At 44.6% G+C, this 22,862-nt stretch overlaps 1 protein-coding gene across 2 annotated transcripts in view; it reads right to left on the reverse strand.

The window, feature by feature from the left end:
• The window catches only part of PRRG4 (proline rich and Gla domain 4), a 39,857-nt gene that overhangs the window by 11,920 nt on the left and 5,075 nt on the right, over positions 1 to 22,862 (reverse strand). For both annotated transcript variants that reach the window (XM_040328305.1, XM_040328304.1), the window contains exons 2-4: positions 13,586 to 13,695; positions 9,632 to 9,795; positions 2,929 to 2,971 (exon numbers count right to left, since the gene is read on the reverse strand). In XM_040328305.1, coding sequence (XP_040184239.1) covers positions 2,929 to 2,971; positions 9,632 to 9,795; positions 13,586 to 13,695 — 317 coding nt within the window. The remainder of the gene's footprint in view (positions 1 to 2,928; positions 2,972 to 9,631; positions 9,796 to 13,585; positions 13,696 to 22,862) is intronic.

Here is a 22,862-nt window from a genome sequence, read left to right on the forward strand (position 1 = left end):
CTTTTTACCGCCGGGAAACTCGAGGGGAAAGCCGAGAACCGGCTCGGCAGCTCGGCAGGAAAACTGCCATGAGAGCTTTGGCCAGGGAACCCGTGCGTGTGTATGCTCCACCGTAGTGTTTCCCATAGGAAAACTGCCGGGAAAAAGACCGCCAGGAATCGCGGCAGGAAAAAAATATGTTTTCATTTTTCCCACCGGGATTCCCGGCGGTTTTCCTGTTGGAAAAACTGCCATGGAGTTTACACATGGCCAGTTTTCATGGCCAAAAGCTGTCATGGCAGTTTTCCCAACGGTGATTGATTTGTTTTGCCTGAAATACTGTTATAAAGTGCAACTATAGCAGAATATTCCATCGCTAAATATATTAAATATAAAAGCACCCCTAAAATACTCTTCTTTCCTGGAGACTGGGCTCCCCGGTTGGTGGCACTACAACAGATCTGGCATTAGTCATGTGATAAGTGTCAATGCCCTCAGTGCCTTCGGCTGGGATCACATGACCTATGTCTGATAATGTATCTAGGATTCTATAAAGCTGGCTATACTCTATACGTTCTGATTTTAAAACTTCTGTACGATCTCTTTCAGCTTTACCACAACTTTTGACATCTAAACCATCCACTCGGTTTATATCCAGACAAGCAGGCCCCTTGCACTGCATAGTTGTTTGTACAATCTACCATCAGAATGCATAGTGTATGGCCAGCTTAATGGACCATACATTCAATGATGCTATCAAATTATATTGTTTGATAATCCATAGATCCAATCATATTATCCAATTGTGTGAAGAATTGTTCAATCAGATTGTTATGTGTATGTGCAGCAAAAGTCAGGTAAACATTTCAGAACTCCATTTAACATTAAAGTGATTGTAAAGGTTCAAGGATTATTTTTTTAGATAACAAACATGTCATACTTACCTCCACTGTGCAGCTCGTTTTGCACAGAGTGGCCCCGAAGCTCGTGTTCTGAGGTCCCTCGGTGGCTCTCTCGGTTCCTCCCTACATCAGATAACCACCTCTGGGAAGCACTCTCCCAAGGGGGTTACCTTGCGGGCGTGCTCCCGAGTCCAGCATTTGCGTCCATAGACACGAATGCCGGAATAGGCCCCCCCCCCCCGCATCATTGGATTTAATAGACAGCAGCGCAAGCCAATGGCTACGCTGCTATCAATCTATCTAATGAAGAGCCGAGAAGACCGGGCTGAGAAGAGCCGAGAAGCCAGCGGGACTTTCGAGGGCTCAGGTAAGTAAACGTGGGGCCGGCAACTATCGGATGTTTTTTCACCTTAATGCATAGGATGCATTAAGGTGAAAATACTGGAAGGTTTACAACCCCTTTAACAGCTTAACGACCGCCGCATGTACATATACGTCGGCAGAATGGCACGGACAGGCAGAACGACGTGCCCGCACGTCGCTGCCTAGACGTGGGTTGGGGGTCCGATCGGGACCCCCCTCGGTACATACGGCGGTCGTTAATTGTGTGGGAACGACCTGGGATGAGGGGGCGGCTATTCGTTTCTACCCACCTCCAGCCCTCGCGATCGCTCCCCGGAGCTGAAGAACGGGGAGAGGCGTATGTAAACACGGCTTCCCCGTGCTTCACTGTGGTGGCTGCATCGATCGTGTCATCCCCTTTATAGGAAAACACAATCGATGACGTCAGACCTACAGCCACACCCCCTACAGTTGTAAACACAACTAGGTAAAAAAAATAACTCCTTCAGCGCCCCCTGTGGTCAACTCCCAAACTGCAACTGTCATTTTCACAATAAACAATGCAATTTAAATGCATTTTTTGCTGTGAAAATGACAATGGTCCCAAAAATGTGTCAAAATTGTCCAAAGTGTGCGCCATAATGTCGCAGTCACGAAAAAAAACGCTGATTGCCGCCATTAGTAGTAAAAAAAAAAAAATTTATAAAAATGCAATAAAACTATCCCCTATTTTGTAAACGCTATAAGTTTTGCGCAAACCAACCGATAAATGCTTATTGCGATTTTTTTTACCAAAGATATGTAGAAGAATACGTATCTGCCTAAACCGAGGAAAAAAAATGTTTTTTTATATATTTTTGGGGAATATTTATTATAGAAAAAAGTAAAAAATATTGAATTTTTTTCAAAATTGTCGCTCTATTTTTGTTTATAGCGCAAAAAATAAAAACCGCAGAGGTGATCAAATACCACCAAAAGAAAGCTCTATTTGTGGGAAGAAAAGGATGCAAATTTCGTTTCGGTACAACATTGCATGACCATGCAATTACCAGTTAAAGCAGCGCAGTGCCAAATTGTAAAAACACCTCTGGGCATTTAGCTGCATATTGGTCCGGGGCTTAAGTGGTTAAATTAACAGGTTGAGGAGAACAGAAGAAGAAAGTGCTTTAGCCCTCGTTCACATTGGAGAGACTTGTCTTGTGATTTCACAGGTCAAATCGCATGACAAGTCGCACGCTCTTGTCGGCAATCACACTGTTCAAATTGGTGCAACAACGACTTTGCAGCGCCACATCGATTTGAAAAAGTAGTTCCTGCGCTACTTTTGGTGATTTCGGGTGCTACGTGCATAGACATCAGGGCATGAAGCTGCACAGATGTCTTTCAAGTTGCACCCGAAGTCGCAATGAAATACGGCCTTGAAATCGTGCAATTTCAGATGAAGTTGCACGATTTCAAAGCTGCATCAATGTGAACGAGGGCTTAATAACGATTTGAACTTTATACAGGGCTGGGGACTTTCTCCTCTCCACCTTGTGATGGGGACATAGGTATCTGAGCAGCCAATCACATTGGAGAAAGAGAAGAGAGTAACATGCCCCATACCCAAATATTCATTTTTAATATACATTTGTGACAGAAATACATATATTTTTTCTTGGAAATTTACATTGATTTCACTAATAATAATAATACCAATTCTTACCTTGAGTGAATGGATCTTTGGAGTACTCCTTCCAGAATTTCATCTTTAGAAAACAAATAAAAAAATAATATAAAAATAAAATACTAAATTTCATGTCACAGTACAATAAAAGGGATCTATTTAATTCCATGGTGAAAGACACATTTAAAGGGGTCTATTTATAAAGCAGTGAAGGCAATTTTCAATAAACTTTCTCCGGTGGAGAATCAGGGCTCATTCACACGTGTGTACTGAATGAATGAATGAATGTCTTGTATAGCGCTACACATGCAAACTGAATCGCCTCTAGGTGCTTTTTCCAGCCAGTGTCTGCTTGGCTGGTGCGGTCATTTTACCCCGTAGGATCTCGACACACTTGGGTCATACATATACTGTATATACTGGGCCAATTTGAACAAGATCCAATTTACCTACCAACATGTCTTTGGAGTGTGGCACGACACTCCACACCAGGGAGAAAGCCTTGCATTACTGTGTGGAGTTAGGCCTCGTACACACGGCCGAGGAACTCGACGTGCCAAACACATCGAGTTCCTCGGCCAGTTCAGTCCTGGAGCCACCGAGGACCTCGGCGGGCCGAGTTCTCCCATAGAACAACGAGGAAATAGAGAACATGTTCTCTATTTCCTCGCCGAGGTCCTCGTCGGCTTCCTCGGCCGAAAGTGTACACACGGCCGGGTTTCTCGGCAGAATTCAGCCAGAAACTCGGTCGGAAGCTGAATTCTGCCGAGGAAACTGGTCGTGTGTACGGGGCCTTACAGACAGAAGAACAAGAAGTGAGGATTTCTCAGAAGAAATAAGGACATTTAAAAGCAAAATGAAAGGATGAGGTAAGTGAAGGAGGACTGCACCAAGGTAAAGGAAGATATTTAGGGAAAAAAAATTGTACCTTTACAACCCCTTTAATGGAAAGCGGTCATATTAATGTTATCAGGAATTTCATAGATTCCTATTCTATTACAGTGTTAATTCTCTCCATTAAAAAGACTGGCACGCCACCTAGAGGACATTATCCTTAGCCAAGGAAAGTTAATACAATAAAACCTTGGTTTGAGAGTAACTTGGTTTGAGAGCGTTTTGCAAAATGTTTTAATAAATGTTGCCTTGATATACAAGTGATGTCTTGATATAAGAGTAGCATCATGTCACAACTAAGTATAAAAGAGAAGAGAGGAGCCTCTAAGTGTAGCAATATGGTTACATTTAATGAAGGTACAACATTTAGCAACTTATTGCTAAACTTAGAGAGGTGCCTCTTCTCTTTTATACCCTGTAAACAAAATGTTTTGATATACAAGTGCTTTGGATTACAAGCATGTTTCTGGAACGAATTATGCTCGCAAACCAAGGTTTTACTGTATACTGTTTAGATAGTACTAGTATAGGATGCTCTGCAAGTGAAATTGATACATTAATATTGTATTTATATACTCTTTATATATTCTGTTTGATATCTGAGAATCTTTTTTTACCATAATGCTTTAGGCATTTCTACAAATGGGCAGTTATAGGGGCTAATTTAGGCAGGATGCACAAAAGTGGCCTGATTAATCTACGGCAAACCCCCAAAACCAACACCCGCTTACTTTCTCATGGGCTCATGTCATGTTTTTTTTTTTTTTTTTTTTAGAAGCAAAAAAATAAATAAATAAATCGCTCTGGTGTGAATGGGGCCTGAAAGTAAATTTTTGTCCTCCGATACCCAGATAGCGAGCAATTGTTCTGCAAGTTTGAGAATGACTTACTAAGCTATTTCTAGACTTGTCAGGTTTCACAAGTTTGTTGCACAATTGCAGCAAGTCCACAGTGCATGACTCCAGATCAACTTTCTTTGCAAACATTCTGCAAGTTCTGGATCAGTTATGTTATGCAATAGTCATCCCACCACTGTGGCTGAATTTTCAAACCGTAGACTTGCAGAGCTCTTGCTGTAGACTCACCACTACAACTTTGCTCTTGCTAGAGATTTGCCATGCAAATTTGCTCTGTTAGTGTACAACTTGCCAGTGAAAGTGTGCAGCAAGTTAACAGACTTAGGGCTGGATTCAGGTAGCTGCGCCCCTTCTTACGGCGGCGCAGCGTATCGTATTTACGCTGCGCCGCCGTAAGTTAGAGAGGCAAGTGCTGTATTCACAAAGCACTTGCCTCCTAACTTACGGCGGCGTAGCGTAAATGGGTCCGGCGTAAGCACGCGTCATTCAAATGATGTTGAGGGGGGCGTGTTTTATTTAAATTAGGTTGACCCCGCGCACTTTACGCTTTTTACGAACGGCGCATGCTCGAAATTCCGACGCAAATCGTCATTGCTTACGACGTGAAAGTAAATTACGTCCAGCCCTATTCGCAAACGACTTACGCAAACGACGTAATAAATTCAAATTTCGAAGCGGTAACAACGTCCATACTTAACATTGGCTGCGCCACCTAATAGCAGGAGCAACCTTACGCCGAAAAAGTCTAACGTAAACAACGTAAATAAATTGCGCCGGCCGTACGTACGTTTGTGAATCGGCGTATCTAGGTAATTTGCATATTCTACGCCAAAAACAACGGAATCGCCCCTAGCGGCCAACGTAATATTGCACACAATTATACGCCGCCGCATTCAAGTTACGTCGGCGGAGGAAGCCTATTTTTTTAGTGTATCTGCCTTTGAGAATCGGCGTAACGATACGCCGGCGCAGATTTCAAATTACGGCGGCGTATCTGGAGATACGCCGCCATAAAAGCTACCTGAATCTACCCCTTACAATTCAACACTGCCTCAAATGTGTGGCAAGTTATTCTTGCTATCTGGGTATGTGATTCCCTTGCCCACCACATGATGGCGCTTAGATCATTGGCCACTAAAGCCAGCCATAGACCAAGCAATTTTCTTTCCTGCAACCACAGGTTTCAGGAAAGAAAAATCACTTAAAGCGGTGTTCCGCCCCCCAAAAAAATATTAAAAACCAGCAGCTACACACACTGCAGCTGCTGGCTTTTAATAAATGGACACTTACCTGTCCTAGAGTCTAATGATGTCGGCACCCGCAGCTGTCGTTTCCATCAGCTGTCGGGTGCTGCTGCCGCCATTTCGGGTAAGGGTACCCGGCAGTGTAGCCTTTCCGCTTCACGCCGGGAACCCTACTGCGCATGCGCGAGGCCCGCTCCTCTCTCCTACTGGCTCGGCGGCCAGGGGAGGGAGGAGGAGGGAACCGCGGCCCGGACTCCCGGAAGTGGGAAAGGATACCTGTCAAAGTCAGGTATGCTGTCCCCCTCCCCCGAAAAGGTGCCAATTGTGGCACCGGAAGGGGGGGGATCCAATGAGCGGAAGTTACACTTTTGGGTGGAACTCCACTTTAATTCCCCCATCAACAGAGTCAGTGTTGATGGGGGAATCCCTCCCGAAATGCCTTTGTGTTCTCTCATCTGGGGGGTATATGGTGAGCTGAGTCGGGAGAACACAGTGATTACTGCTAGGGGGCTATATTAGCCGATAGCAATAATTGCATGTAAAATCCAACAGACTGGTTGTACCCAAGCTGCACGATCAATGAACTTGGGTACGTTCAGCCTGCCCATTCATGCTTTGAATCTTGGCCGATCCCTGCTGAACTGGCTGAGATTTGAGTTGTCTATGGCTGGCTTATGGCATCAAGTGCTGCATTGTGTCAGAGGGGTTGAGTTACTAAAGGCAAATAGACTATGCACTTTGCAAGTGCAGTTGCATTCACTTTCCCCACAGCTTAGTAAATGTGGTAAAGCTGTGCTGGTTTCCATCATCCTATCATGCGCAAACAAAAACGCTTTTTAATTTTTTTTTAGACCAGATTGGGTATTGTTGAAGCTTTATCACATTTACTAAGAAAAAAGAATGCAATTGCACTTGGAAAGTGCACAGTCTATTTTCCTTTAGTAAACCCACCCCAATGTGTTCCATACATGAAGCAGGGCTGTCTTTAACACAGGGCAAAAGGGGGCAGCTGCACGGGGCCCAGTCATTGTTGTGGGGCCCAAAGCAGCTGCCCCTTGAGCTCGCGCTGCCCACAAACAGTACATAAGTAAATTCGGGAGGGCCCAAGAAAATGTTTGCCCAGGGTCCAATCAATATTAAATACGGCCCTGACCTGAAGTGTAATTTAAGAATGAATTTATGCACAGCACCTGGTGGGACTGTAGTAATGGATGGTGAAAGGGGTTGGGATTTCTTACCGGTAGGTTGCTTTAGTCTAAGGTGACCAGATTTTTAAAATGAAATCCAGGGACATATTTTTTTTTATTAGTAATGGCGGCAATCAGCGACTCTGCCCGTCGTCGCCGCCGCCCGCCTCACAGCCTGTTAAAGGGGTTGTCCTATCCATCCTATGCATGAAGGTGAAAAAAACACCTTGCAGTGTCCAGCCCCCATTTTACTTACCTGAGCCCCAAATTTCCCTTGGTAGGGACGCGCCATCCCTCTCTCCACGGGGTCCCAGCTCTTTATTGGCTAGATTGATAGCAGCACAGCCATTGGCTCCCGCTGCTGTCAATCAAAACCTATGATGCAGGCATTGGGGTGCGGGCCGAGAAGGGCTCAAGTCCTGCGGGAACGCGTTGGAACGGAGTTCCTGCACTTTTTTCACAGCAGGAACTCAGTTCCCTTTGCAATACTAGAGCAGCCGAGAGCAGCCCAGCCAATCCTTCACTAAGCGGTGATGCCCAGCTTCAGTCACTGTCAGGGGCAGGCGAACCTTAGTAATCCTTTATGTTACTGGCCGCTTCCTGTATATGGAATCATCAGGTAGTGTGCGGGTATTCCGTCACTTCCTCGATGCCGCAATGTCTCCTGGGAGCTTTTGTCATTGTTCCCAGGAGACATTGCAAGTTATCGCGGGATTTAGAAAGAACTTGCTTCTGTAAGGCCTCTTTCACACTGGGCGGATCAGTAATGATCCGCCCCGTGCACCTCCGCTTGCTCAGTGGGGATCGCTCCGTTGATCCCCGCTGAGCCGGCGGATGACAGGGCGGTCCCCGCACACTACCGTATGTCCGTGTTCACCCGATCCGATACACCAGACGGAAGGAAAAGTAGGTTTTTCCTCCGTCACACTTTGGCGAATCGGAGCGGGTCGGATGTCAGCGGGCATGTCACCGCTGACATCCGCGGCTCCATAGAGGAGCACAGAGCGCCCGTACAGGTCCGCAAAAAAAACTGACAGACGGACCTGTACGGCCGCTCAGTGTGAAAGAGCCCTTAGTAACATAAAGAAATACTAAGGTACAGTGTAATGATCCTTTACAATCACTTTAAGATACAAGGGGACAAAACTGGGGACAGACTTGGACCGGGGACAGTGTCCTCAATCCGGGGACTGTCCCTGGAAACCAGGGATGTCTGGTCACCCTACTTTAGTCATTCAGTTTGAAATTTTCTGACAGTAGCCACAGCCAGGATTAAATTGCCCATGCATGGCTTGGATTTGAGCCATGAGTGGCTCTGTTGGCACCACCCAGTTCAACATACTTTGATTGAAATAGCTGGGTAAAAAATTGTCGGCTAAACGGGGCAGCACAGTGGTTAGCACTTTCACCTAGTAGCAAAAGGGTCGCTGGTTTAAATCCCGACCACGACACCATCTGCATGGAGTTTGCATGTTCTCCCTGTTTCTGCGTGGGTTTCCTCCGGATACTCCGGTTTCCTCCCACACTCCAAAGACATGCTGGTAGGTTAATTGGATCTTGTCCAAATTGGCCCAGTATATATATGTGTACGACTGTGTGTCCCAAGCGTGTCGAGATCCTACAGCAGTGTTTCTCAACTCCTCTCCTCGGGACCCACTAACAGGCCAGATTTTAAGTATTACCTTGGGGAGATGCAGACTAGAATGCTGCAATCACTGAGCAGCAAATTTTATTACCTGTGATGTATTTCAGTTATCTTTCAAACCTGGCCTGTTAGTGGATCCTGAGTACAGGAGTTGAGAAGCATAGAGCTGCACAATTAATCGCGGAGAGAATCGCGATCTCGATTCTCCCCACCCGCGATTCTTCTGTTTCACGGCCGGTTCCACGTAACCAGCGTGGAACGCAAATGGCGTCGATATCGGAACCAACGTCAGCAGCCTGCGCCGCTGGATGGATGCCTGGGCTTCTCTTGCAGATCTGTACAACTGTAGTGTGTATCCATGCGCCACCCAGTGGTTGCTGGCGGTACTGCTTCTGATGCATTAATCTTTCTCACAGTTCTGTACAACTGTGTGCATCCATGCGCCACCCAATGGTTGCTAGCGGTACTGCTTCTGATGTATAAAAAAGAGATCAGTGATATGTCTATAATGTTAAAGACCATATAACTCCTATGAAAAAAGAAGAATCAAAGTTTTATTCTGCTTTTTTTATAGGAGTTATATGGTCTTTAACATTATAGACTTATCACTGTTCTGTTTTTTATATATTCATATTTTCAGATAAATCACAGGTTTATTTATTTATTTGGGGGGGGGGGGTTTCTGGCATTCAGTTTTTGAGAATCGTGAGAGAATCGTGATCTTTAGTCTAAGCAAAAGAATCGTGATTCTCATTTTGATCAGAATCGTGCAGCTCTACTGTCCTACGGGGTAAATGACCGCACCAGCCAGGAAGACACTGGCTGCAAAAAGCGCCTAGAGGCGATTCAGTTCGCATGTGTAGCGCTATACAAGTCATTCATTCCTTCATTCATTCAGTGATTAGTGATACCTACCGTTGCGTCGTGATCTTCAAAGATCTCCCTGGCTTCCTCATAGTTGCACTGCTCCTCATAACACTCCCTCTCCAGGTTTCCCGGAATGAACATCTCAAAGTCAAACTGGTTGTAAAGCAAGCGTCGTCCCAGGAAGCTGCTGGCGTCCTCCCCATCTTTGAACACTGAAACAAGGAGAAATAAAATACACTTTGAAATGTCAGAAGGATCATCATTCCTTTTACAGGAAAGTTATTGACCTCACTTGGAAATTCGTCTTTGGATCCGCACAGCTGAGGCGACCTTAGTGATCAGTTCTTACAGAAAAAATGTACAAAGTTCAAGAATGGTGTGCAAAGTACATAAAGCCATAGCAACCTATCAGGTTTCAGTTTACCACCCGCCATAATCTTTTAAGAAGTTAAAACCTTTGTATATTCTTTGTATTGTTAGTGAACTAGACCAAAGGTCTCCAAACTGTGGCCCTATGCTTCCCTTGATCCGGCCTTGGGGCACCATTCTTCCCACAGATACAAGGCACTATTCCTCCCACTAACACTAACAATGGGGCATAATTCCTCCCACTGCCACCAATGATGGGGCACCATTCTTCCCACAGATACAAGGCACTATTCCTCCCACTAACACTAACAATGAAGCATAATTCCTCCCACTGCCACCAATGATGGGGCACCATTCTTCCCACAGATACAAGGCACTATTCCTCCCACTAACACTAACAATGGGGCATTATTCCTCACACTGACACCAAAGTTATGGCACTTTTTCTCCCACTGACACCAACAATGGAGCATAATTCCCCCCACTGACACCAATGATGGGGCACTATTCCTTTCACTGACCCCAATGATGGTGCACGATTCTTCCTACAGATACAAGGTGTTATTCCTCCCACTAACACTAACAATGGGGTATAATTCCTCCCACTGACACCACGGTTTCTCCCACTAACACAAACAATGGGCACTATTCTTCCCACTGATACCAATGATGGGGCACTATTCCTGAGGCCAACTAGTGGCAAAGTAGCTAACTGCACCTGCCTACACACTCCTGCAAACAGTGGTGCTTGAGGAGGGAGAGTGCTGTTAGAGTTTTGTTGATGGGGCATGTCAGACCTCTGAAGAGCCGGGCAGCTGTGCTGTGTGTAAGAGCAGTGGTCTGACTCTCCTGTGTACTGCCAAAATAGCGTATTTTAACCCTTGCTGTAGCACTTAAATAAAAAGGTAAAATAGAAGCATATTTATTACTGTGTATTCTGCCAAACTACATTACAGTAATAAATAAAGCATTGTGAAGTAAGGTTTAACACAAAATATAACAGGTACTGTACACAAGCCATTTTGTAACTCAAAGCCCATTTGTAAAAAAAAAAAAAAGAAGGCAAGCAGAGGGCATAGGACTAGCCAATATTTTCTGTGTTCCCTCCACAGCTGATCTTTAATTCAATAATGACTTGTCATGCCTTGTTCTGCACCATGTCACTGTGTGGCCATCTTAGTGGAGGCAGGGTTTTACATCCCGATGTCAGAACCTCCACCAAGAAGAATACTCCATGACACCACCAAATCTCTTTATTATCCGACAAAACCCTTCCATCACACAATTGTTGTCAGAATATCCGATCGTGTGTACGGGCCTTAATGGCTGGAGGTCAGCTTAACCACTTGCCCACCGGGTTAATTCTGGCACTTCTCTCCTTCATGTGAAAATCACAATTTTTTTGCTAGAAAATTAATCAGAACCCCCAAACATTATATATTTTTTTTAGCAGACATCCTAGGGAATAAAATGGCAGTCATTGCAATACTTTTTGTCACACCGTATTTGCGCAGCGGTCTTACAAGCGCACTTTTTTTGGATAAAAATCACTTTTTTGAATTAAAAAATAAGACAACAATACATTTTGCCCAATTTTTTTATATATTGTGAAAGATAATGTTACGCCGAGTAAAATGATACCCAACATGTCACGCTTAAAAATTGCGCCCGCTCGTGGCATGGCGTCAAACTTTTACCCTTAAAAATCTCGATAGGCGACGTTTAAAAAATTCTACAGGTTGCATTTTTTGAGTTGCAGAGTAGGTCTAGGGCTAGAATTATTGCTCTCACTCTAACGATCGCGGCGATACCTCACTTGTGTGGTTTGAATACCGTTTTTATATGCGGGCGCTACTCGCGTATGCATTTGCTTCTGCGCGCGAGCTCGTCGGGACGGGGCGCTTTAAAAAAAAATTTTTTGGTTTTCTTATTTATTTTTATTTAGTTTTATAATTTTTTACACTGAAATAAAAAAAAAAAAAAAATTGATCACTTTTATTCCTATTACAAGGAATGTAAACATCCCTTGTAATAGAAAAAAGCATGACAGGTCCTCTTAAATATGAGATCTGGGGTCAAAAAGACCTCAGATCTCATAATTAGACTTAAATGCAAAAAAAAAAATAAAAAAAAAAAAGTCATTTTTTCAAATGACAAAAAAAAAAATGTTTCTTTAAGAGGCTGGGCGGGACTGACGTTTTGACGTCACTTCCGCCCAGCAGAGCTATGAGGACGGGTGAAGGAGATTTCTCCTTCAGTCCCGTCCCCGCTCAGCTGCCGGACACATCCGATCCCCTCCGCCGCTACCGACGGCTCCGGTAAGCGGCGGAGGGCGCGGGAGAGCGGCGGGAGGGGGGGGCCCCTCTCCCGCCACCGATAACGGCGATCTCGCGGCGAATCGCCGCGGAGACCGCCGTTATCGTGTACACCACCGCCCCCTGAAAAGATGAATATCTCGGTTGTGGCAGCAGCTGCTGCCGTTATCGAGATATTCAACTTTAAAAAGAGGACGTCTTTTTGACATGGGGCGGTGGTCAAGAGGTTAAGGCAACATGAGACCGTCTGCCTCAGGGGTGTCCAACCAGTGGCCCGGGGGCCACGTGTGGCCCGCGGAGCTCTCTGATGTGGCCCGCGGAGCTCTCTGATGTGGCCCGCGACCTCCTGCTCTGGGATGGAATAAAATACTGTTATTAAAGGTACGTTTATTACTAAAATCAGTGTATATATGGGCATATCAGTCCTGCAGTGGTTACTGGGCTGTTTTCAAACTGATCCGCAGGTGCAGAGCAGCGCACCTGCCGGTTACCTGCACTGAGTCATAGGCCCCTTTCACATGGTCAGTCTGACCCAATTGGACCCTCCATTCACCTCTAAGGAGTAACAGATGGAAATGGAAATGTGTCCGTTTACAAACGCCTACCTCCAATCCGATTAGCAAAAGAAAAAAAGAAAAAAAAAGTAGAATGGGCTGCCATCCACCTGCTCCGCTCATTGTGGCCTGTGACCAGTTACCAAGTCGCTTAAAGCGGGAGTTCACCCGAAAAACAATTTTTAACATTAGATCGAGGCTCATTTTGTCAAGGGGAATCGGGTGTTTTTTTTTAAATCGAAGCAGTACTTACCGTTTTAGAGAGCGATCTTCTCCGCCGCTTCCGGGTATGGTCTTCGGGACTGGGCGTTCCTATTTGATTAACAGGCTTCCGACGGTCGCATACATCGCGTCACGAGTAGCCGAAAGAAGCCGAACGTCAGTGCGGCTCTATACGGCGCCTGCGCACCGACGTTCGGCTACTTTCGGAAAATCGTGACGCGATGTATGCGACCGTCGGAAGCCTGTCGGAAGCCTGTCAATCAAATAGGAACGCCCAGTCCCGCAGCCCATACCCGGAAGCGGCGGAGAAGATCGCTCTTTAAAACGGTAAGTACTGCTTAGATTTAAAAAAAAACACCCGATTCCCCTTGACAAAATGAGCATCAATCTAATGTTAAAAATTCAGATTTTGGGTGAACCTGCACTTTAAGTGGCCCTCACTCTTCAAAAGGTTGGGCACCATTGGTCTACCTGCTATCCAGTTGCAATACATCTTGATTTGCATTATTGGCTAAATGGTTTTCACCTGTTACCTTACTGACCTTGTTTATTTTGTCTGGATCCCACAAAAATTTTCACACAATGGGGAAGTCCAAAAGCCACGGAGATCAGCTGGTAGATGAGGAACAATTGTGGAACCAGAATCTGGTATCTGTGAAACAAAAAGTACATATTACATGACCTAATTGTATAACTGTGTAATGATGAGTATTGTCTATGGGTATTGTCTATGTTGTGATTCATCATGAAATATAAATAATTTCTAGCAGTGGCATGGCGAGTGTTAATAATGAGCAGGAATTTTTTTTTTCTGTATCTGAATGTTTTGGTAAAGAAAATATAATTCAAGGGTCCTCTAAACCAGTGTTTTTCAACCTTTTTTGACCATGGCACCCTTTAAAATCTGGCAAAATCTCGAGGCACACCAACCAAAAATGTAGAATTTTTTTTATGGTTTTTAATTTTATTGGACATCCCTACCAGCCGCTTCTGAAAGCGCTCCAGTGGCTCTATGGTCGCTTGGAACGCTTTTATGAGAAAGCCAGCCGATGGCTGTAAAAAACAGTACAGAGGTTATGGCTGATATCTTCAGCCATAACCCTGGTAAACCTTTTTAAAGCCTCAACGTACATATACGTAGGTATTGTGGTCTTGAAGCGGGGGGGGGGGGGGGGGAACTTACATAACACTTATTACAACAGAGGTTAGATGATATCATACAGTAATGTAAAATAAAAAAAAATATTTCAATTAATAAAATGTATAAGATACAGGGTTGTGCCTCGGTCACGTTGATGCCACTTTTTGGAATGTACAGCTGATAGTAATGATGTAAGCAACACATTTAGATGTTACCTAATATTACCGGTTATGAAATTTAGGTTGTGGTCACCAGACTAAAAGCTTGAACTAAGGCATGATTAATACCATTGTGTAATGTGTAACATCAGTGCCGGGTTCAATTCTGTGGAGGCCCCTGGGCAGTCAAAACCTTGGGCCCCCCCTCGTAGGTTTCTGGAGGTTTTTGGTGCACGTGCTCTAGTGGGATAACATTGAACTAAGCAATGTACGCATCGGCCACTAGATCAAGATGACCACACATTAGGGTGACCACATTTCCAAACTACAATTCAGGGACACCCCCCTTCCCAAAAATCAGCTTGTGCTGTAACGAATCACAGCACAGTGATTGGACACAAGATGCAGGATTTAAGATTTCTCCAATCACAAACAGGGGGTGGGGATTGTGCTCCTCCAGGCATTCCCGGCAAGGACAAGTACTGTCATTGAGTAACACGATGATGTGGCGGCCTTTTTTGGGGGCATCAGATTGGCCCGGGGGGGGGGGGGTGGATGTGTCAGTTTCATTTTGGCACAATGTATTGTCCCGGAATGAAGGTGCCCGGGACAGACCTGCAAAATGCGGGACTGTCCCAGGCAATCCGGGACATGTGGTCACCCTACCATACTTACGCAGGTCGCACCAACATTTTTAAGCTAAAGATAAGCTTTTAAAAGAGGTACGAATCGTACTTACCTAGGTGGATGCAGCATCAGTCCGACAACATACCTCCCAACTTTTTGAGAGCGGAATGAGGGACACCTATCAGCAAAGGTATGCAGGCATAGGACACACCCCTTGCCACACCCCATTAAAGGAGACTTGTACAAAAAAACAAGATTGATTAAACCCTCAAGTGCTTTTTTTTTACTACTACTATTTCTTTATATTGGCTTTTAGAATTTACAAATGCAGCAATTTAGAAATCAGATGAAAGGTTTAGCTCTGGGAAACACTTTTTGATAGATAAAAAGTGCATTTTATATACATCTATATAGATCAGACCAAAATGAGGGACAAATGAGGAGGAATGAGGGACAGAGGGACATTGTTCCAAATCGGGGACAGTCCCTCGAAATCAGGGACCGTTGGGAGCTATGCGACAACCTGGACTGACTTCTGTGACATCAGCAGAAAGCATACTTCAGCCCGTTCTTTGCTGAAAACAGCCCACAGGAGTGCAAAAGGAACTGCTTTGTCTGTACTTCTCCTTTAAGGGACAAACTGTAACGTGAACCTGCTGCCTATGGATTGTGTACTTTAAGGTAAGGTAACCTACCTTACCTTAAAGTACACAATCCATAGACAGCAGGTTCACATTAAAGTTTGTCTCTTAAAGGAGAAGATTAGCCAAAGCCACACCTGTAAGGTTTATTTTTGCCATCTGTGTCCCATTGGGGAGATTTACCTTCACTTTTGAGCTAAGTACACACTTAGATAAACCAGAGCTTAGTATCACTTTAACCCTATAGCAGAATGGCGGCCGGGCAGTGGTTGCGTTATCCATACTGGACGTCATATGACGTCCAGCAGAAAAAAGGCAGCGATCGCGCAGCATGGCGATCGGTGGTGTATCATTGACACACCGCAACTCCGATCGTGGTAAGGAGCCTATGATGTAGGCCCTTTACCACGTAATCAGCTGTGACCAATCACAGCCTGTAACCAGAAAGTGTCGATAAACGACTTTCCTCGGTTCGCACTGTCAGGGAGAGCTGATCAGGCTCTCCTGTCGGGGGGGGGGGGGGGGCTACGGTAATCAGCGCATTAATTACCAGTGCAGCCCCCATCAGAGGTGCCCACCACAGCTGCAAATCAGTGCCCATCAGATGCTAGTCAGTGCCCATAAAAATGCCAGTCAGTCAGTGTACATCAAAGTGCCAATCAGTGCCCATCCGTAACGCCTGTCATTGCCCCAAACAGATGCCAATCAGTACCCATTAAGGTTGCCACCTCATCCCTTTAAACCCGAACACATATTGATTATACAGGTTGTGTGGCTGATTAAGGTGGTAATTCAACTCACTTAGTACCTTATCTGCATTAAATCAGCCTCAGAACCTGTGTAATTCATATGTGTTCGGGTTTAAAGGGATGAGGTGGCAACCCTAGTACCCATTAGTAATGACTTTCAGTACCTCATCATCAGTGCTGCCTATCAGTTCCATCTATTAGTACCCATCAGTGCCGCCTGTCAGTGCCACCTATCAGTGCCCATCAGTGCTGCATATCAGTGCTGCCTATCGGTGCCCATCAGGGCTGAATATCAGTGCCCATCAATTCTACATATTAGTGCCCCCTCATCAGTGCTCAGCAGCGCCGCCTCATCAGTGCCCGTCAATGAAGGAGAAAACAACATTTTATAATGGAAACAAATAAAAACGTTTTGTTTTCAAAAGTGTCAGGCTTTTTATTTTTTTGTGCAACAAATAAAAACCCCAGTGGTGATCAAATACCACCAAAAGAAAGCTCTATTTGTGGGAAGAAAATGATAAAAATTTTGTTTGGGTTCAGTGTTGTATGATCGCACAATTGTCATTCAAAGTGTGACAGCGATGAAAGCTAAAAATTGTCCTGGGCAGGAAGGGGGGAAAGTGCCCGGTACTGAAGTGGTTAAGCCAGAAATGAATGACATCATGAGATGAGTGACTCAGTTCTTTCACTATTCCCATGTTCTCTCACATGTGCACACGGCTCTGCCGTCATGTCCCGTCTGAACCCAGGTGACTATGTAACATCATCCATCACTCATTAATGAGATGCTCATACACACCTTGGAGCTAGGCATTGTGGGTAGGAGTAGAAAAATAGAAGCAAATTGCTCAACTGCTGGAGTGAAACCAGGAAAACACACCCCTTTCCATTCCTAATAAATCTATTTGGGTTAAAGCCTATGGGCCAGATTCACAAAGAGATACGACGGTGTATCTACAGATACACCATTGTATCTCTGACTTACACCGGTCCTATCTATGCGCCTGATTCATAGAATCAGATACGCATAGATAGGGCTAAGATCTGACAGGTGTAACTGTGTTACACTGTCGGATCTTTTTTTCAATTTAAAATTGGCGCCGGGGGCGTTCCCACTGATTTACCTTGAATAATATGTAAATCAGCGAGATACGCAAATTCACGAACGTACGCGGACCCGACGCAGTCTTCTTACGACGTTTCCGTAGCGGCGTACCCGTCGTATACTTACCCCTGCTTTTATCAGGCGCAGCCAATGTTAAGTATAGCCGGCGTTTTCTAACGCCGTTTGCGTACGCCGATTCACAAACACGCACGTCGCAAGTCACGCTCACGTCGAAACCACTGACGTCCTAGTGACGTCAGTGGGAGCAATGCACGCCGGGAAATTCCCCGGAGGGCGCATGCGCATTTAAATCGGCGCGGGAACGCGCCTGATTTAAATAGTACACTCCCCCTAGCCGCGGAATTTGAATTCCGCCGGGGGATTTAGGATCCGCCGCCGCAAGTTTGGAGGTAAGTGTTTTGTGAATTAGCCACTTGCCTCTCAAACTTGCGGGAGCGGATCTTAAATCACGTAGATCGAGCGGATCTATAGATCCGCTGATCTACGTGAATCTGGCCCAAAACTTCTCAATGGCTGATAATAGCAGGTTTTCCTAAGAATTACAATGGAATGAAGACATAGCAAGCTTAGAGGACCACAAACAGCTTTCCATTTGGAGGTATTTGATCGCCTGTGCAGTTTTTCTTTTTTGCTCTATACAAGAGCGACAATTTTGAAAAAAATATGTTTTTACTTTTTGCTACAATAAATATCCAAAATAAAAAAAAGTAAAAAAAAAATGTCTTCATCAGTTGAGGCCAATATGTATTCTTCTACATCTCGCAAAAAGTGCGTATTGATTGGTTTGTGCAAATGTTAAAAAGTTATAGGGCCAGATCCACATAGATCGGCACCGGCGCAGCGTATCAGAGATACGCTACGCCGCCGTAACTTACTTGGCTTTGTTTCAAATCCACAACGAATTCGCGCCGTAAGTTACGGCGGCGTAGTGTATCTCTGGCGTCGGAATTCAAATCGGCGATTAGGGGGTGTGATTCATTTAAATGAAGCGCGTCCCCGCGCCGAATGAACTGCGCATGCTCCGTTTCTAAATTTCCCACCGTGCATTGCGCGAAATGACGTCGCAAGGACGTAATTTTTTAAACTTAGACGTGACTTACGTCCATCCCGATTCACAGACAACTTACGCAAAAAAAAATTAAAATTCAAATTTTGACGCGGGAACGACGGCCATACTTAACATGGCAAGTCTAACTATACGCCACGAAAATAGCAGCTTTAACTATACGCCGGAAAAAGCCGACTAGAGACGACGTAAAAGAATGTGACGGCCACGCGTACGTTCGTGGATCATCAGAAATAGCTAATTTGCATACCCGACACGGAAAACGACGCAAACTCCACCCAGTGGACGCCGAAGTATTGCATCTACGATCCGAAGGCGTACGAAGCCGTACGCCTGTCGGATCAAAGCCAGATGCCGTCGTATCTTGTTTTGAGGATTCAAACTAAAGATACGACGCAGGAAATTTGAAAGTACGCCGGCGTATCAGTAGATACGCCGGGATACTCGCTCTGTGGATCTGCCCCATAGCGTCTACAAAATAGGAAATAGATTTATGGCATTTTTTTTACTAGTAATAGCAGTGATCTGCGATTTTTAGCGATTTTTAGCGGGACGGCAACATTGCGGCGGACAGATCGGAAACTTTTGACACTTTTTTGGGACCATTGACATTTATACAGCGAACAGTGCTATAAAAAATGCACTGATTACTGTGTAAATGTCACTGGCAGGGAAGGGGTTAACAATAGGCGGTGATCAAGGGGTTAAATATATTCCCTGGGAGGTGTTTCTAACTGTGGGAGGGATGGGACTGACAGGAGGAGGAGAGAGATCGCTGTTCCTAATAACTAGGAGCAGCAAATCTCTGTATACTACCCTGTTGCTCTCATTTCCGCAATCTCGGGTCCCCCGCCGTTCATTGGGCGCACGCACCTGCTATGGCTCTTAAAGGAGCCGACGTACAGCTAAAGCGATTCGCGGAAAATAGCCAACCGGCCGCAGTATAATGCCAGCGGCTGGTCGGTAAGTGGTTAAGGTGGGCTTCTGACAATGACGATGCCTGTACTATAAGCATCCGTACAGCCATTTAGGGGTTGGTTTACAAAAACTGGAGAGTGCAAAATCTGGAGCAGCTCTTCATAGAAGCCAATCAGCGTCCTGTTTTTTTTTTTGTCAAAGCTTAATTGAATACTTTGCTCTGTGTTCAATGTTTCAATGTTTCCCTATGAGAACGTCTTGTAGCGTCCTACACAAGTCGGTCCGACTTTGAAAATGCTCCCTGTACTACTTTTGGTCCTACATTGATCCTACTTCAGGCCCATTGAATATCATTGAAGTCGGACCAAAGTAGTATCCTGTTCATGAAAGTAGGATGGATGTAGGACCAATGTAGGATGAATGTAGGACCAATGTAGCAGAGCAAAGTAGGATGAAAGTAGTGTAGTAGTGTGAACCCAGCCTGAGGCTTCATTTCCACTGGCGTTTTTACAGGCACTGTTAGGCTTTTTTACAGCTTAAAAACGCCTGTCCATGTTTATTTTGTAAAAAAAAAAAAAAAAATGTGTTTGTGAGCTGCAGCTTTAAAAATGCCGCGGTCGCGCTTTTGAGCGTTTGAGCGTTTTTTAACGTCTGGCGTTTTTACAGCTCTACTCTGGAGCTTCAGAACGCCCATGTCCTGCGTTTTTTTTACAGCTCAAAAACGCCTATGCCATTTGCAGCTCAAAAACGTCTATGTGGGCATGATGCCATAGAATAACATGGACAGGCGTTTTTAAGCTGTAAAAAACGCTCAGAAAAGTGGCTGTAAAAACGCCAGTGGAAATGAAGCCTATTGTCTCCGCTGGAAGCACATATGACAACACAGAAGAGGCATTGGGTGATTGGGAGAAAGCATTATCAGCATTATCATCCTATAACAGGACGTTCTTGAAATTTGACCTTTGTGGCGGGATAACCAGGTATCCCAATAATGAAAGGTGCATATTTAAAGCTTAAAGCCCAACTGCGAGGCTTTCTCCCTGGTGTGAAGTGTCATGCTCACCCCCCTCCCTTGAACTACAGGAGAGTCAGGACGCCCACTAACACACAGCTCCTTTCTCTATCTGCAACGTAAAGAGTCCTGACTCTCTGTAGTCCAAGGGAGGGGGCGAGCACGACACTTCACACCAGGGAGAAAGCCTCACAGTTGGGCTTTAAGCTTTAAATATGCACCTTTCATTATTGGGATACCTGGTTATCCCGCCACAAAGGTCAAATTTCAAGAACGTCCTGTTATACTGTTATACTCCACACCAGGGAGAAAGCCTTGCATTATTGTGTGTAGTTACAGACAGAAGAACAGGAAGTGAGGATTTCTCAGAAGAAATAAGGACATTTAAAATCTAAATGGAAGGATGAGGTAAGTGAAGGAGGACTGCACTAAGGTAAAGGAAGCTATTTAGGAAAAAAAAAAATTGTACCTTTACAACCCCTTTAAGGCTGGGTACACACTGCATCACTCTCCGACTCAGCAGGAGTCCAGTGCGTCTCCATTCACCGTTTCAGGTCCGATTTTAGCCAAAAATTTTGTCTGAATTCGGACCTGAAACGGACCAAAAGACGCACAGGATTCCTGTACAATTCGCACCGGAGCCGCTGCGGAGATGTGTCTCCATAGAGCGCCGGTCACAATCTCCTGCTATGCAAATTGGATGCAGGGGAAAACCCTCATCCCATTCGTAATAGTGTGAACCCAGCCTTAAATTAATTTTGGTTTCTAGTGCTGCGTGGGCTGCTGAAAGCTCAACAACAGGTAAGAGATGATTAATGAATGGGCAGAAAATGCTGCTTCAATCTGTACACAATGTAATCTAAGCCAGGGCCACCATCAGGAATTATGGGGCCCCTTACACAGCTTCAGGCATGGGCCCCTTGCAGCAGAGAACCGGGGGGGGGGGGGGTGCTGCCGCCTGAAGCGGAGAAGCGGGGGGGGGGGCCCTGAAGAAATAAAGAAAAATTAGGACCTCTGGGCCCTTTAATAATATTTTTTATATATATATATAAATTACATAAAAAAAGGGGGTTGCCATCCAGGGCCCTGGGGACCTCTGGGTCCTTTAATAAAAAAAATAATAATTATAAACAAAAATAAAAAAATAAACATTTATATAAAAAAAAGGGGGTTTGTCACATGAGGCCCTGGAGACCTCTGAGCCCTTTAATAATAAATATATATGAAATAACAAAAAGGGGGGTTGTCATCCGGGGCCCTGGGGATCTCCGGGCCCCTGGGGACCTCTGGAGCCCTAAAAAATAAATTGGCCCTTTAATAAAAAAATAAAATAAAAATATATTAAACATTTATTTTTATTTTTAAAAAAATAAAATAAAAAAAGGGGGGTTGCCATCTGGGCCCCTGGGGACCCCCCGGCCCCTTACAGGTGTACTGCCTGTACCCCCCTGATGGCGGCCCTGATCTAAGCACACATCTGGTAAATTAATGGGAATAGCAGATTGGTTCCCCTTTTGCAAGCCTGGCACTTAAACGTTTGGCCCAAATCAATAGGTCATGGAGCAGACCAACCTTACTCTGGCCAGCCCTGTTGATGCTGCAACTACTATGCAGAAATCTTTAGATTTTTAGTTGCAGATGCTAGGTTGAATTTTCTATGAATAAATGAGAGTGGATATTTAAAGAGCATATTAGCTGCTCTCATATTACTCATAAAGAATATCAAAATTGACTGGATATATTTAGGGATTCAGCATTTTAAATGACACCTATCATAAAAAAGAGAGTAAAGTGAAGTCTATAATTGCTTTAACTGCTGCCTAATAGCAGTTGTATACCCAAATGCAACTGACATTATGTATCATATGCATAACACACGTAGCCTGTGATATTATATACAGTATGTTAACTACTTCAGCCCCGGACCATTTTGCTGGTCAATGACCGAGTCACTTTTTGCGATTCGGCACTGCGTCGCTTTAACTGACAATTGCACGGTCGTGCAACGTGGCTCCCAAACAAAATTGGCGTCCTTTTTCCCCCCACAAATAGAGCTTTCTTTTTGTGGTATTTGATTACCTCTGCGTTTTTTTTTTTTTTGCGCTATAAACAAAAATAGAGTGACAATTTTGAAAAAAAAATGAATATTTTTTACATTTTGCTGTAATAAATATCCTCAAAAAATATATAAAAAAAACGATTTTTTTCCTCAGTTTAGGCCAATACGTATTCTTCTACATATTGCTAGACTTGCCAGGCTTTACAAGTTTGTTTCACAATTGCAGCAAATCAGCATTGCATGGCTCCAGATCAACTTTCTTTGCAAACATTCAGCAAGTCTGTTGCAAGTTCTGGTTCAGTTATGTTGTGCAATAGTCATC

This window comes from Rana temporaria, chromosome 11 (genome assembly GCF_905171775.1).
Source record: "Rana temporaria chromosome 11, aRanTem1.1, whole genome shotgun sequence".
Taxonomy (NCBI): Eukaryota; Metazoa; Chordata; class Amphibia; order Anura; family Ranidae; genus Rana; species Rana temporaria.